Below are 11850 nucleotides of genomic sequence, written 5' to 3' on the forward strand. Positions count from 1 at the left end.
TCCTTTTAAAAAAAAACATTAAGATGTCCACAATCGAATCGTCTTATCACTTCCAGCAGTAAATATCCATGGTTGAATGGGATGGAATTTACAATCCAATACACCCAAATGAGATCGTTTCTTGTGTCCACGTAAAATCTTGACAGGTACAATCATGGTTTCCTTAGTCCAATCCTCAGGATAGACTTGTCCATGAAACACATTACATGTGGTATCATCACTACAGGTTGCAAAAAGAGGATATCTCTTATGGAAATCCACACATCGAATGGCACGTGAATGAAATCTCATCGTCTTGTAAGGATGTGAAGATATGGCCAAATCAAACCATTCCATTCTCTCATCAAATCCACCAATCAATACATGTTCTCCACTGGGATGTATGGCAATCGATGAAACATAATTACATTTCTGTCCTTTCAACTTCTTTGAGAGTCTTTGTGATTGTAAATTATAAATTCTCACCATCGATGTACTCACAACATAAAAATGTGGTTTTTTAGGATGGAACAATACTCGAATGAATTTCTGAGAAGCATTTCGAACCTTGACATTTTCTTTGAATACTTTTTGTGAAGAACGATGAGATAATTGATGAATGAGAACTCCTTGAGAGTACGAGTTGGGTGCCAATGATGCAAAATAATCTCCTTTTTGATGCCAAGTGACTTGAGTGACTCGAGATTTGTGAATAATTTGACACATGATACCATCTCTTCGTTTCACAATCGATGATGCATCGGAAGAGGTTTGACGATAGAATTTCCAAGTGACGAGTTTGATTTTACGACCTTTTCGACTCTTACTCTCAATATCACGTTCTTCTTCATTGTCATGTTCATCGTTGTTGTTGTCATGTTCATCGTTGTTGTCATCTTCTTCTTCTTGTTGTTGATCATCTTCTTCATCATCTGAAATATCATATTCATCCATACGTTCAGAATCAAATCCCTTCTGAGGGAATAACTCTTCAGTCAATTCATTACAGAGTTCATTTCCACTTTCTTCAGGTTGAATTAAAAACACTGAACTACCCACAGCCACAGCAAATAAATTAAGTTTAGCATTGGGATTCCATTCTACCCATTTTGGAACATTTTCAATATTACCATCAAGTCCGACACGTTGAGGTTTTTGTTGAGCATTCTTGTCCGTGTCACGATTTGTAGTAGTGGTGGTGTTGGTGTTGGTGGTATTGTTTGGACGGTCTTCCGTACTAGTAGTAGTATTATTATTATTAGTAGTAGTAGTAGAAGTCAAAGCCTCACGTTGAGCCTCTGATGGAGGATTCGTGGTGGTGGTGGTATTGTAATGCAAAAAATTCCAAACACGACGACAACGTCCAGTCTCAACCTCCCACAATCGTACCGTACCATCTTCATCGGAACAAGAGACTAACCATTTACCAGTAGGATCTACACTAATACTTCTCACCATACCTTCATGTCCTTCATAGATGAGTGATTGTATTTCTGGATAGGGTCTTAATTGTTCAGGACGAGGTAATTGAGGAAGTAAGGTATCGGGATCTTCAATATACTTCTTTTTCGTGGGTTGAACACGAGGTGCCAAATACAAATCCATACATCGTTCAAAACGTTCTTGAATAAACTTGTCATAGACTGGAACACTTCTCAACGATTCATAAATCTTGTATTTGAATTCTTTTCCTTCTTTAGCCTTTTCAGGAATATATTCAGGTGGTGGATTGTAGGATAAATTATGACCTGGTAATTTCTCTTTAGGAGGTGGTAGAATACCAATTCGAGCAATTTTCTCGCCAATAATTTGTCCATCTTCACCCCACATTAAATAGACAGATTCTTTCTTTTGTTTCTCTTTGATTTGATTCATGAGAGCAGGATTTCTCTTAAATCTCAATGCAATCTTGGAAATTAATTTTCTTTCAGATTTATCAGGTAGAAAATGTTCTTTGGGAACTGGATTACCATATAAAGGAAAACGAGAATCTAATTTGACATATTCAACATAATCCTTGTATGGATCATATCCAGGTGGGAATTGACCTTTCACTCCAACATTGATAATAGTCTCTAAATCTTGATTCGACAATACATGTTCTCGATCATTAATTTCATCATAGACTGTTCTCAAATAATTTGGATCATCATGTTTAGCAATTAAATGATCCAATGCATCTTTTTGTTTTCGTTTCAAGATTCTATTTCCATTTCTGTCATACCCAATATGGTCATATTCTTCATACCATTCTAATGGAACATTACCAATGGTATTAATCATGGATTCATCTTCAGAAGAGTCATCACTATCATGGACATCATCAAAGAGAGATTTTTTAGTACTGTTGTTCTTCTCAGTATTTTGAGACTCTTTGGAATGTTGTTGAGAATTCTTTTTCAAAGACCTTTCATACCAAGTCAAAGGCTTTTCATCATTAATGGAAGAGAGATTGGTGAAACTTTCAAAGACTTTAACATCCTCTTCATCACTGTCATCAATTGTGTCCTCGAGGAGATGATCATCTTCCTCTCTTTCAATATCTTCTTCATCACTCAGATAAACATCATCATTTTCATCATCGGTATTACTCACTGATGAAGAGCTGCTGGATTTGTTATTTAATTGTTCTGCACCACGAGATGAAATTGCTTCCGAAGATTCATCATCTGAAGAAGAAATGTGTTGTTCAATTTCTTCTTCTTCATCATTAAATTCAACTTGAGGTAAGTCTTTGATTGATGATGCTGTTTTTGTGAATCCATATCGTTCTGGATTGTTCTTCACCAAAGACTCGGAATCATGATTGGTTGAATCTTCATGACTTGCACTCGATGATTTTGCTTGTTGGAGTTTTCTCTTCATTTTTTTTGACGAACGAAAATCAACAAAGACCTTGAACGACGATGATGATACTTTGAAAATTTTAAATCCTCTAACAACAACAATAATGAGGAGGACTCAAGAGTACTTGGACAACATAGTCATTCATTGGTTAATCAACCTTATTGAACTCGAGAACATTAAATTCTTCTGAAGGATGAACTCGACTTGGAATCAAAACGGAAGGTTACTGAAGTTATTATTTCAAAAAATTATCTCTGTGCGTGTCATCATCCCTTGGATCAAAATGTTCAATTGGCAATCCATGTTTCAAAACAACAATAACAACAACAACAACAAACATGATGCTTCCCTCTCGGAACTCAACAAGTTATCATCATCATCTTCTCATCAAACAACAACAACAAATCAAAACACTACCAACACTACCAACAACAACCATGATTTTGAAGTGATTCAAACCACCCCTTCCTCCAATCATCATCATGGATTGAATGACCACCACCACCACAATGATAATAACATCCATGTTGACCCTATCCATATTGACCCTATCCATATTGACCCTTCTGATGACTCTTCTCATATCCATCTCGTCATTCTCATTGCTGGTATGGGTGCAAGAAAGAATCATCCATTGAGTGAATCTGTCTTGATACCAGCTGGTAAATGGTTTGATATTTACAAGTGTCAATTAGCCATGAAAGAATCCATTAATGCTCTCTTCAATCAATATGCATCGAATCAAGTGAAATCTCAATCTCCTCATATTCTTGTGAAATCCATTGATTATTGTTCAACAGTGAGAGAAGAGGGAGGATATACGGACAAGTTAAATTTAGTCACCATGAAATCAGGTGTACAATTATTACGAACCATTGCCAATGAGAGTATGATTGATGTATTAATGTATAATAGTGAAAAGATTAAGAAACAAATGCAATCTGTAGGTACAGTAGTATATGTGTTGTTGTTGTTGTTGTAATAATAATAATTATTATTATTATATCCATCATTGAAATATTGTGAATGATTTTCATGGTGGTAATAATTATTAATTGATGAATTATTATATCCATCATTGAAATATTGTGAAATATTGTAAATGATTTTCATGATGGTATTATTGAATGAACACTCAGGTTGCAATTAAACAAATTAATGAAATATTGGATGAAATGAAAGGATTACCAGTGAAAACCATTTCCATTGTTGGTCATTCACTTGGATCTGTATTAGCCTTTGATATTTTATATCAACATCAACTCTCTGAAAATACATTATTGAAAAGAACACCAACTCATTGTTTTTTATTGGGGTAAGTTGACAACAATTTTATGAATTTTTATGAATATTCTAATGGATGGAATGAATTTTTATGATTATTCTAATGTATGGAATGAATTATTATTACTTTCTAATATATACATGGGATGAACACAGATCTCCACTTGGATTATTTCTCACTATGGACATTCAAACCAATCATCGAGAATTAGAAGCTTTTCATTTTGTGAATCCAATTTCTGGTAAAAAACAATTATTAAGAGATTTACCAGTCTATCATTTGTATCATCCCTATGATCCTGTTGCATATCGTTTAGATCCTCATTTAGATCCTAAATTTGCTAAATTTGATCCATTGAGTTGTAAGTAATAGTAGAAGTGATATGAATATATATATTTGTGATATTGAATATATTTGTGTGATCATTATGAATATTTAAAAACTCATGTGTTTCATATATATACAATGTAAAATATTTTTGGTGATCTAAATGACACTTGTCAATAATAATTCATATATAGTGGATTTCTTCAGTAAGAGAGCGAGACCACCCAGTCATCCAGTTGTTCAATTGACCAATGCTGTAAGTGTATAAAGATTCATCATGAATGTGACATGACAATCGATCGGATTCAAATCTCTTTTTTTCAGTTCAATCAAATGTTAGTGACCTTTGGAATGGATACCAACAAAATTAATGATGAATATCGTGAATTAATTAATCAATATGAAATGTATGTAGAAGAATTTTATCATGTTCTATATTCTATATACTGGAACAAATCATAGTATTGATCATGCACTTCCTGTCATGTCTGAAATTGTTATCAACGAGTACTTGTCAGCCAGTGATGTTCATTTGAGATATTGGAGTAATTCTGAAGTTGTTAGTTTTATTTTGGAAAAGTTAAATCTAATTTCAGTGGATCAGACGACCAATTAAGTGTTTGAGCCATTACTGTTCGCTGATGACATTTATTCAACGAACTTTCTTCTTTGCCATGCATTTTGGTTTTATGTTTTCGATCACTGGAGGATTATGATTTTTAACGATTGCTCTAATGTATCATGACAATTAAAAAATCTTAGAAAAGTGTCGGCACTTGCTTGTCAATGTTTTCAACACCTTTAATTTGATCGCTTAGAGTTAGGCAACAAATGTTTTTATAGGACCGTTAATTAGTATTATTACAATATTCTTGAGGTGGTGCAATTTCAGGAATTTTAAATAAATGGAATGTTTGAGATTCAAAAGCCTTCACATCATCATCACTTAATTTATGAAAATGATTGAGTATCACTCGATCATCCACAACCTTTGGATCTATATCATATTGAGCAAAGAATCGTTCTCTCATTTTCTCTAATTGTTGTTCAAATGTGAGAATTTGAATATTCGTACTACCACTCGTACTACCACTCGTACTACCACTCATACCACTACCACTCATATTACTACTACCTTGAGAAGAATTTGTTTGTAGATCATCCATGAATAAACCATTCGCGAGTTCTTGTTGTTTTTCCAATGCTTTTTTTCGAAGCATTTCATCGACTGCAGAGTCTCCTCCACTCGTACGACTACTACTACTCAATCGATCACTTGTTTTCAATCTTCGCATGGAAAATGGATCTTGAACACGTTGTGCTTGTTGCCACACCTGTTGCATGTCATAGTTGGATGATGTAGTTTTTCCTGATAAATAATCAATAGCAGAATGATGAGGATGATTATTAATGGTATCTAAAGAGAATGATCCTCCAACAGATGAGAATGTACTTGTTGATTTGCTGAATGCATTCGTGTTGTTGTGTGATGAAAATTGAGAAAATCCACTCGAATTCGAAGGACGATGAGAATTCGAGTTCGTTGAAGAGTGTCCTTGAGTTGCACTTTGATAATATGGATTGGCAGTTGTATGACTTGTGGTATTATTACTATTCGACGTTAAGAATGGTGATTGTGAAAAATTAGATTTTCCAAATTGTGCAGAAGAAGGTGTAATTTGTGAGAAGGATGATTCGGAAAATGATTTGACATTGGGTCTTATAGAAGCAAAGGATGATTGTCCGAATTGATGTTGTTGTTGTTGTTGGGATTTGGATGAAAAATTATAAGAGTTTGAGTTGTTGTTGTTGTTGGAAAAATTATGAGATCGATTGTTGCCAAAATTATTATTATTATTTGAATTGTAATTATTGAATGAATGATTATTTCGATTGTTGTTGTTGTTGTTGTTGTAATTATTAAATGAATTATTTCTATTGTTTGAATTCTTGTATGAATTCTTGTTTGAATTGTTTCTTTGATTGTTGTTGTTGTTATTGTTGTAATTATTATTATTTCGTTGATTGTTGTTATTGTTGAAATGATTCTTCTTGTTCATGTTGTTGTTGAGTTATTTTTTTTTAAATTAAAATATAAATTCTAAAAAATGATTAAAATTATATATATAATATTAAAAAAAATGTTATCCTCTTCTTCTTTTTTTCCTAGTGGTGGTGATGACATGGGAAGGACCATGTCCCAGAGTCATTCTCTCACAAGACCATCATCATTTCCATCGGAACATGCATCCACCAACTTTTATGATCAACAACTTCCACCTTCTTCTTATTATCAATTACACAATTCCTTGCATCGTGATCGATCTCAAGTATATTCCAATTCATTCGGAGAAGAATTTAATCAAATGAGTTATCGATCATCATATCCACGAAGAATAGGATTGAATTCATCAACACAAAAACATTACAATCCACTCATTCATTTCTTTAAAGATTCTTCCGATTTGAAACATAAAATATTATTATTCGTCTATTTCATAATTGGTTTAACTATAATGACACTATTTGGAAGGAATTTTCATCATAAGGAATGGAAAGTATTTAAAATGGTACGAGATTTTATTCAACAATATGTCATGGGTGGTGTTTCTCATTCGAATCGTCAAGTGTCAAATCCATCGAATGAGAAACATTCCAATCTCCACTCGAAACATGTTTCAAAAACCCTTTTATCTAAATATGAAGAAGAATATTATGATTTTTATAAATCTTATTTAGAGAAACAAGAAAAGAAAAAGAAACAACAAGATTCTCGAATACTTGCATCGAATATTGAAAAATATTGTTCACAATTTAAGAAGAGAACTGAACAGGATGAATGACCTTGTGTATACACAAGGTTATGGATAAAGACTACCGTGTGAATGTGGTTGGGTGATGAAGAAGAGACTCATGCATATCATATGCATGAGTGTGTGTGTGTGAGTTGTGTCACATAAAATAATTTACTGATGAAAAATCTCTCAATGGACATTGAATTTACAAAATTGAATTTACAAAATGATGATTCATTATGTGTGTGTGTGTGTAGATAGTAAAATCATGATTTTTTGATCAAAAACAATCATAAAAGTATCTTTTTCATCATTATTCATCATCTAATTGAACTCTTCGTGTGAGACTCTTCTCGGAATGTTCAATCTTTGGTAATACAATTTCCAATTCATCATTTTCTAATCTTGCTTTGGCACCTTTGGTATCAATATATTTTGGTAAATGAATTTTCTTTGTAAATGGTCCTATATGATCGATCGAATCACTGGTTTTAATATCTCCAGAAACAGTTAAAATATGATGAGAATCATCCATATCAATGATAAGATCTCGTTTCAATAGACCTTGAACTGCAAATCTTAAAATAACACTTGTTTCAGTGTGTGTGATGGTCATGGCAGGTGTTTTGTGTTGTGTCGAAGATGAATTTTGAGTGCAAGTGAGGAATAAATCGACCTCCATCGAATCGAGAATTTTGTTCATGATTTTGTGGGAGAGCGAGTGACAAGTTCAGAGTGTCAATATTTTTTTTAATAAAAGTATTGAATTTGTTGCAACAAAGGTCTGTATTTGGTAATGGAATACATGAGGTACAAATTGGTGAGTTTCATTGTCAACAACATTGATATTCAAGACGCCAATGGTATGACGCAACTTGGTACAGTGTAATGGACTTGGTAAGGCCAAAAAATTTGTAATCAATAGAGCTTTCAAGCTCGTAAGTAATATCTCTCTCCGTTGTCAACAAACCGCCTTGAACAGTTCAAAAATAAAAAAACAACTACGATTTTGGACTTGTTGATCTGAAGCAGCCCAATTCCGATATTAGATCCTGAAGTTCTCTAATTCTAGGCCTATTCATTCAAACAACGACTCTTTTATTCGAGTATTGAGGAAAATTATTATTTTGTCTCATCATGTCATCAAAAGCATCATCAGGAAAAGGCAACGCAAAGAACAAAAACGCCAAAGCAGGAGAAAAAACTGAGGCTGACATCATACAAGAACAAAAAGAAGAAATTAAAAAGTTAAAGCTTCGTATTGAAACATTGGAACGATATATGGTGCTGCGATCGGAACAAACACAAAAAGCAAGAGCATCAGAAATGGAAATGAAATCAAAACTATCTCAACTAGATGAGGACTTTGAGAAGGAAAAGATGGAGCGATTTCATATTGCCTCGGACATGATCCGACAATACAAGGCTCTTCAAAAAACCTTAATAGAAAAATTGAATGCAAGCGAACAAAAGAATACATCACTGGCGGATCAATTGCATTTAGCAAAAGTAGCACTTCATGAAGTCAAAAAAGAAAAAGATCAAATCATTGAAATGAAACAACGAGAAATTGAAGAGCAACGACAAAAGATGCAAAGTATGGTCGTTGAGTTCAGTAACATGTTGAAAGAAACGTTGGCCAAAATGGGAAATACGATTCAGCAAGAGAAAGAGTTCCAAGATGATTCAACCTATAATTTAGTGAATAATTCAAGGCTGTTAGATTTCATTCCACCAGAAATGATTCAAAATTTGAAAATGACAGCCAATAATGCACCACCATCTACTTCTCATCCAAACATTACAAATTCCAAGTAAATATCATCATGACACAATTATTTTTCACTCCGACTGTTTTAAAACATTGAAGCCTTTGTAGAGTCTAGTATCATTCGAGCGTCTTGTACGGTGCCAATTATGGTTGTTTCAGAATATACGAGATGTGTTTTACAAATTAGCTCCTTGTACGTATTTCTTTTTTTCAAAATGCAAATCTGTTCTAGCCTGGCTCACATTAATGACTCTTGGACATCCATCTCTATCTTTCTCTTGCAACACACATGATTTACAATAATAGGCATCGGACACACCTTTTCCTCCACAAATAATACATTTACCTTGAAGACTTCCGTAATTACATTCATCACAAATATGAACTTTGGTGTGAGGTCTTACATAGGAATCACAAATAACACATTTACCATCGCAATTTTTGCAAACCTTTCCGATGGCAATTCCAGGTTGTTTTCGGCACAAGATGAGATCGGTGTGATGACGAATGGACATTTTTTAATTGTTGATGTATTTCGTTGGCTACTCCTTCATTGTTAGCAGCATTTATTTACACCAGGATCTTCAGTCTTGTTGATCCATAAGTATGGTGGTTGTCATCATGTAAGAAGAAAAGAGCACCAATTCGGTGATCCTCTTCAATCTAGTCTTGTCTTGCTCGTATGCAGAGATCGAAATTTCCAAACAAAAAATTCAATTCGCAGTGGGTGTGTTGTATCAAACACAAAAACATCGCACTTTCACGGAAAGGATTCAACAATCATCATCAACTCTGCAAATATTTATTCTTCAAATATCCTCTAATAATTTAATCATCATCCTCCTAGATTCCCTTTCTCTCTTATAATTAACCATCTTTACTCTTCCAAATCATCATATTCAAACAACAACAATAATAACAACAACAAAATGGATGAACCTCTTGAAGTCTTAACCACTCATCTCAAATCCAAAACACATCCCATCACCTACACTCCACAACATATCATTATTGATGCTTCTCATCGTTATCCAAATGATACTCGTATCAAATTACCAAACCATCAACAGTTGTCTTTGGCTCAACTTTGGTTTATTCTCAAGAATGATGATTTTGCAGCCTATTTGAAACAATGTAAAGAATATAACGTGAATTTTGTTTCATTTCCTGTCTTTCAATCCATCAAACAACATTTCAAATCAGAATTGGGACAGGATGTAGATTATGGACATTTATTTGTGTTTGGTGGTGAAAATGATACAACGATTTTGCACGGAGAGACTCTTCCTGGTAGTACTAGTGCTGGCATTAGTGTGTCTTCTCTTGATACGGCTGGCGGTAGTCTTATGGATCAAAGTGGTGCTTCTTCAAAGAAGAGAGATTTAAATGAAGTAACCAATTTGAGCACTGATCAAGATCGTAATAAGAAATCAAAACCATTTCATATTCCATTCTCATCAAGTGCTATGAGTCATACCATGGTTGAATTTGGAGAAAAAGAACAAGAATCTAAAAAGGAATTTATTTCATTCCTATCCAATTTGTTACAATCGGATTCGAGTAATGGTAGTGAGAATATGAATGTCGATTCCTATCTGCCTTATCTTGTCTATGATCGAAGTCATGTCATTAATTTTATTAATTCTAAGGAAATTCCATTTAGTACTCGAATTACTCAAACACAAATTGAAAAGGAATATGTTGATAAGAAGAATACATCTCAACCTAGTACTGTGAATGGCAGTAATCAAACCACGTCATCTAAATCGATTTCATACTTTACAAATTGTTTAGATAATATCAAAAGATGTAGAGAGCATTTTGTTCATTACAAGAAAGAAGAACAAAAGAAAAAGAAAGAAAGAGAAAAGAAAGAAAAGGCTCAAAGTTATAATCAAGAAAATGTTAAATTGAATTACAATGTGAAGGGTAGATTTGATGAAAGAAATGTTTGGCAATCAGAATTTGGAAATGATAATATTATGGATGATTTACAAATCAACACGACAGGTTCTATGATGATGGACAATAGTAGTGCAATTGGTAACACTAACGGAGATTTCTCCGCAACCACCGCAGTAACCGGCACAACCGCTACCAGCCATCCACAAGAAAGCACTCGATCAAGTCAAGCCGTGGCATCATCTTCAGATAGTTCTAAACAAAAACCAACAGCAGATTCCAAACAACAACCCTCTAAGAAATCATTACCTATTATTTTACTTCCACCTGGTAGATCTTCACTTCTCACTCTTTACAATGTGAAAGATTTTCTCCAAAAAGGAACATTTATTACAACTGAAGATAAGAAGAAGAATTTAGATCCAAATTTACCAAAACCAAAGGAAGTAATCATCAAGCATCCAAAATCCAATCAACAATTTCTTGTATTGGATACAACAAAGAATTTGCAAAAGAAAGATTGGGATCGAGTAGTTGCAATATTTACAATTGGACAATTATGGCAATTCAAAGATAGCAATAATTGGTTCTCTACAGATCCATCAGTAATATTTGCAAAGAAGAAGGGATTTACTCTTGTCTATGACAGTGATGCATTGGCACCAAATCTTCAAAATTGGAATTTAGAAAAGTTATATATTAGCAAATCAGAGACAAAAAGACATACAGATAGCACGGTTGCAAGAAAGTTTTGGAATTCTATTGGTTTGGAATAAATGTCTTTCGAAGACTTTTATCTTTGGAAGAAATTAGGATCATGATTTCTTATCGGATTTGTTCCTGAAGCGTTTGAGTGTCATAAAAAAATCTGCCAGAACGAGCCATCATTTATTGTAAATCTTCAATTAAAAAAATATTGACGATCCATGTCTTTAGCATATTCT

At 33.6% G+C, this 11850-nt stretch overlaps 8 protein-coding genes across 8 annotated transcripts; 4 read left to right on the top strand and 4 right to left on the bottom strand.

Annotated features, from left to right (window-relative positions):
* Positions 1–18: 18 nt before the first annotated feature.
* C9374_010877 (uncharacterized protein) lies at positions 19–2844 on the bottom strand (the record flags this gene model as incomplete). Its single annotated transcript, XM_044686469.1, has 1 exon — positions 19–2844. One exon carries the CDS (start codon positions 2842–2844, stop codon positions 19–21), a length of 2826 nt encoding a protein of 941 aa, XP_044543481.1.
* Positions 2845–3109: 265 nt separating this feature from the next.
* On the top strand, positions 3110–5054 carry C9374_010878 (uncharacterized protein; the record flags this gene model as incomplete). The annotated part of the gene is made up of 6 exons (XM_044686470.1): positions 3110–3769; positions 3966–4141; positions 4267–4472; positions 4633–4694; positions 4763–4845; positions 4901–5054. 6 exons carry the CDS (start codon positions 3110–3112, stop codon positions 5052–5054), a joined length of 1341 nt encoding a protein of 446 aa, XP_044543482.1.
* Positions 5055–5286: 232 nt separating this feature from the next.
* On the bottom strand, positions 5287–6498 carry C9374_010879 (uncharacterized protein; the record flags this gene model as incomplete). Its single annotated transcript, XM_044686472.1, has 1 exon — positions 5287–6498. One exon carries the CDS (start codon positions 6496–6498, stop codon positions 5287–5289), a length of 1212 nt encoding a protein of 403 aa, XP_044543483.1.
* Positions 6499–6579: 81 nt separating this feature from the next.
* Positions 6580–7281, top strand: C9374_010880 (uncharacterized protein; the record flags this gene model as incomplete). Its single annotated transcript, XM_044686473.1, has 1 exon — positions 6580–7281. The coding sequence occupies one exon, from the start codon at positions 6580–6582 to the stop codon at positions 7279–7281; it is 702 nt and encodes a 233-aa protein (XP_044543484.1).
* Positions 7282–7546: 265 nt separating this feature from the next.
* C9374_010881 (uncharacterized protein) lies at positions 7547–7915 on the bottom strand (the record flags this gene model as incomplete). Its single annotated transcript, XM_044686474.1, has 1 exon — positions 7547–7915. The coding sequence occupies one exon, from the start codon at positions 7913–7915 to the stop codon at positions 7547–7549; it is 369 nt and encodes a 122-aa protein (XP_044543485.1).
* Positions 7916–8370: 455 nt separating this feature from the next.
* C9374_010882 (uncharacterized protein) lies at positions 8371–9051 on the top strand (the record flags this gene model as incomplete). Its single annotated transcript, XM_044686475.1, has 1 exon — positions 8371–9051. One exon carries the CDS (start codon positions 8371–8373, stop codon positions 9049–9051), a length of 681 nt encoding a protein of 226 aa, XP_044543486.1.
* A 129-nt stretch (positions 9052–9180) lies between these two features.
* C9374_010883 (uncharacterized protein) lies at positions 9181–9519 on the bottom strand (the record flags this gene model as incomplete). Its single annotated transcript, XM_044686476.1, has 1 exon — positions 9181–9519. One exon carries the CDS (start codon positions 9517–9519, stop codon positions 9181–9183), a length of 339 nt encoding a protein of 112 aa, XP_044543487.1.
* Positions 9520–9933: 414 nt separating this feature from the next.
* Positions 9934–11682, top strand: C9374_010884 (uncharacterized protein; the record flags this gene model as incomplete). The annotated part of the gene is made up of 1 exon (XM_044686477.1): positions 9934–11682. One exon carries the CDS (start codon positions 9934–9936, stop codon positions 11680–11682), a length of 1749 nt encoding a protein of 582 aa, XP_044543488.1.
* Positions 11683–11850: the final 168 nt, after the last annotated feature.

This window comes from Naegleria lovaniensis (assembly GCF_003324165.1).
Source record: "Naegleria lovaniensis strain ATCC 30569 chromosome Unknown tig046, whole genome shotgun sequence".
NCBI classification, from domain to species: domain Eukaryota; phylum Heterolobosea; class Eutetramitea; order Acrasida; family Naegleriidae; genus Naegleria; species Naegleria lovaniensis.